The following is a 3918-nucleotide window of genomic DNA, read 5'->3' on the forward strand; positions in this document are numbered from 1 at the left end:
GGAACAAATTGATTATTTTACCCAGGAATAAATGTTTGCAAGGCGGGGAAAGTGTTCCTGCAGCCCCTCCATAACGGTAATAATGATTAGAAATGATTTCCAGGGCAGAGAGCGGTTTTTAAGGCGAGACACGGCAGGCAAAAACATCGTTTTTCAAGCACTGGTCAATTTTGAGATTTTGTGCTATTTTGATTCTATAACATGTTTTCTTTCAGGCTTTTGGAAGGAAAACGTACAAAATACACATTTAAGTGTTTATTTGACTATAGTTTGTCTATTTGCGTCAGTAGATTTCTCCTAAATTCACCAAAAGTTAGCTTTCTAACGTAACATAAAGTACCGCGACCGCTGTGTGCACCATGTCAACAGAGATATCGTTAGAAAGCTGTGTCTCTCCTGCACAATCTAATCGGATCCAAATATGGTCATTTCCTTTGTATCAGCAACCAATCGTGAAAGCACAAAGGGGTCTTAAACCAAGAAACGAAATCTCATTGGCTGGTGTCAATTTCAGACAACGTGATTCGTTCAGATGCGTCACGTGGTGTGCTAAAACACTTCCTTGTTAGCTTTCCGCTAGAAATGTAAATCTCAAAATGGCAAAAGAACGGCGAAAAAAAAGTTTACAGAGAAGATGACAACAATTATCCCTTGCACGAAGCAAGATTATACAAAAAACAAATGACCCCGAACATGAAATACCTTCACGGAGTGCGTCGAGGCGCAAGCTGTCATCCAAAGAACAGGAGGGTTTAGCTAGCGCCTCACTGCAATCTTTAAAGGTCGTTTTCTCAAAATGAGTTTTTTCTCCTACTCTGAGTTCAAAATTTCAACTTCAGTAGCACGTAGACACACCAAACCTTCCAGTTATATTCCTATCAATATTATGAAGGCTTTTACAGAAGGGTTTGTTCATATATCATTCATAGCCTGAATTATACAACATTGTATACCTAAAAACATGGCAAAAATTGATATTTTAGGGCTGTTGACAGTATTTTCTGATTTATGGAGTGATAAAAAGAGATATACAATATCCCTTCTGTAAAAGCCTTAGATACTAATATGATTACAAAATGAAACAAGAATTTTGAACGGTCTTAATCCAAAATTCAGATTTCGATTCCTGAAATGTGTTAAAATATGCACATATTTGATGACATAATGGCTAATTTGCATATTTAAACATGCTATTTCAGAAAACTTGTTATAAAAAAGACAATTGCCTTATTGTAAGTAATTAACTGGAGAAATGTCTAGCTGATACCTTTAAGTTAAAAAAATTACCCTATTCACCTGGGGTGTCTCGCCTTAAGAAGAAAAAAGATGCGTGCCAGATGTCAGGTTTTTCTTACTGGACGTACAATACCAACCTTTAGTACTTGACAGTTTTTGACACATAGTTGTTTTACCGATTTGCCAAAACAGTACTGAGGATATAAAGCCTTGAGGCCAGTAATGAGCATATTTCAGCAATGAGGACTAAGAATTCAAAATTCAAAACCTACTAAAATATTTAATATCTCAGGGTGTACAGTCTGACAAAGAGAAACTCAATTCAATATGTAAAGCTAACAAACGTTAGCAGAACTTGAGTTATGCATTAGTAGACACAATGCTGGTGGACATTTAATCAAATTGATGAAGTTACAGCAGTGTGTGTATTTTCAGTGCATGAAGTTATTTTCCATGCTCCCATTATTACCTCCTCACTAGCCTTCTCAGTAGGAGCTCTCAGAGCTAATTAGCTAATTTAGTCCTCTGTGTTTGGAGACTGCAACTTTATTGTTCTGCCAATGTTGTTGCAATCCCAAATGGGAGAAACCGAGGTGATAGATGACTTCATACCCAGTTCAACTAAGAACTTTGGGATGGATCGGGTTTTAAAGTAGGTTCAAGAAGGGTAATAATTTGCCTCATTAGTCAAGGGATAAGCAAGAGTACCTTCTGCATCCAAATGCGTCCCTTGCGGATAACGTGCTTTAGCCTCTCTACGCAGATGGTGTGCAGAGGAAGGTAGAAGGCCAGCTCTGTTTGAGGCAGGATAATGGACAAGGCACATGTGTTCTTATCCCCCTTCAGCTCGCCATCGAAGATAAGAGACACAATGATGACGCCCTTCTCCGCCAGGACAAAGAACTTCACGTCCACGGCGCCACACTCAGCGCTTCGCAGGATCTCCCCGTTTAGTGTATGATTGGCCAAAAATGTGACCTCTCCATCGCTGAGGAACATCAGCTGCTCTCCCTTTGGTGTCCAGATGTGGCGCACCCGTGGACCCAGGATGTTGTCCCAGTAGGCGAAGGTGGCCGCCAGCAGCGGGCATTCTCCCTCTACTGCTACCTCAGACTTAGCCACAGCTGGTGACTGGGGGGGACAGCCGGAGGACATGAGAGAGGGTGGGAAAGGTCCTCCCAAAGTCAGAATGGATGATAATAAACCTATGTTATAAACAGAGAAAAGTCAAACAAAAAAAACTGAATTTAATTTAAAAACACAGCCTCTGATGTGACAAAATAAATTGAAGAATGATAAATATTAAGCTAACATAATATATTGGGTTTGATCAGACTATGTCTTTAAGTGGAAATGAAAGTGATTTGTTTGGAATGTGTTGTAAGTCAGCTGATACTTTTCAGAAACAGAGAACTACTTCTCTTTTTCTGTTTGACAAATATATGCAAGAAAACACACACTAATAATAGAGCCAATACATGTCATTCTTTATGGACGTCTCTGTAATTCCACATTTATATTAAAAACATTCTAGCACTAGCAGCTGGAAACGTAACGGATACGCTGATATCATACACACAGCATTACATAACACAATAAATAAGGATTATAACATCTATTTGATTGATAAAAAAATATGCCGAATTTAGCAGGCACTTCTGATAATAATGTATGTGTTACTAATTTGTCAGGTAGCTATGTGTATCCACAGGAAGCAATACTGTTTAATATTGACCGTTTTTACAACAGAGTCTGGTGTCATTTAACGTAACACTCTAAAGTACGTATTTTAATCTTACGTAACAACGTATGGGGTAGTTTAAAGCTAAATGGCAGTATCGGTAAATACAAAAGTAACCTCACTTTAGTGTTTTACCGGTTAATATTCTGTAGCAGGCACATTTTAACTCAATTTTGTGCAAGGCTAGCTAACTAGTCTTAGCCAAACTAGCACTGATAGAATAAAGGAATGACATCGCCATGACTTACTTTTTGGTGGCAATTCGTCACAAAGAAGCTTCCTATTAGAGGAATAATTCTATATGTTGCTGAAATGGCATCATAATGTTTTTTCTGTATCCATAGTATGTAAATTGTAAATGATGAAGCTGCAGTGTTGTTGTGTTGAACACACTTCCTAGTACGTCAGTCCTACGTCACTCATTGTTGGAGATGCACAGCGTCCTCTAGTGCACGAGGCATGGGAGTGGAGTGAGTGGACTGTTAATGAATGATGTCATATTTATTTCAGTCATCCATCTACAGATAAATAACTTATTTTAATTCATTTAGATGAAGCCCGCTCATACGAATGTATTCATCCATGCGCAAAACCCTTTTTAATTGCCTTTTTATTTTATCCTTTGAGGACTTGTCTTGAGCCACCCTTATAATACCTAGTGCTTTTTTTCTGCTCTCTCCAATCAAACCACTGACAATTGCAATCACAACATCTCCCATGAGGACTTGGGTGAAGAACTCCTCCACTCAACACAGGAGTGTGCTATTTTCCTTGACGATATATTTGATATAATTTATACATTTCAGGAATATATACAAAACAGTCCTTCTTTACCTAAAAGAAAATTAGGAATTCCCTTCTGTGACACATCTTCAGAGAAGAGCATAGTAAGGCAAAGGCTGAAATGGCTCCTCAGAGTGAATACTCCAGCAAACAGCAAG

The 3918-nt window shown here is 38.5% G+C and overlaps 1 protein-coding gene across 1 annotated transcript in view; it reads right to left on the bottom strand.

The window, feature by feature from the left end:
* LOC104955844 (protein C9orf72 homolog) overlaps positions 1-3390 on the bottom strand; it is a gene marked incomplete at its 3' end in the record, with an annotated part of 5127 nt that extends 1737 nt beyond the window's left edge. Inside the window, exons 1-2 of the mRNA XM_010783233.1 lie at positions 3226-3390; positions 1945-2441 (exon numbers count right to left, since the gene is read on the bottom strand). Of these exons, the coding sequence (XP_010781535.1) occupies positions 1945-2391 (447 nt within the window). The remainder of the gene's footprint in view (positions 1-1944; positions 2442-3225) is intronic.
* Positions 3391-3918: the final 528 nt, after the last annotated feature.

This window comes from Notothenia coriiceps, unplaced genomic scaffold, assembly GCF_000735185.1.
Source record: "Notothenia coriiceps isolate Sejong01 unplaced genomic scaffold, NC01 NC01_scaffold00024858, whole genome shotgun sequence".
Classification (NCBI taxonomy): domain Eukaryota; kingdom Metazoa; phylum Chordata; class Actinopteri; order Perciformes; family Nototheniidae; genus Notothenia; species Notothenia coriiceps.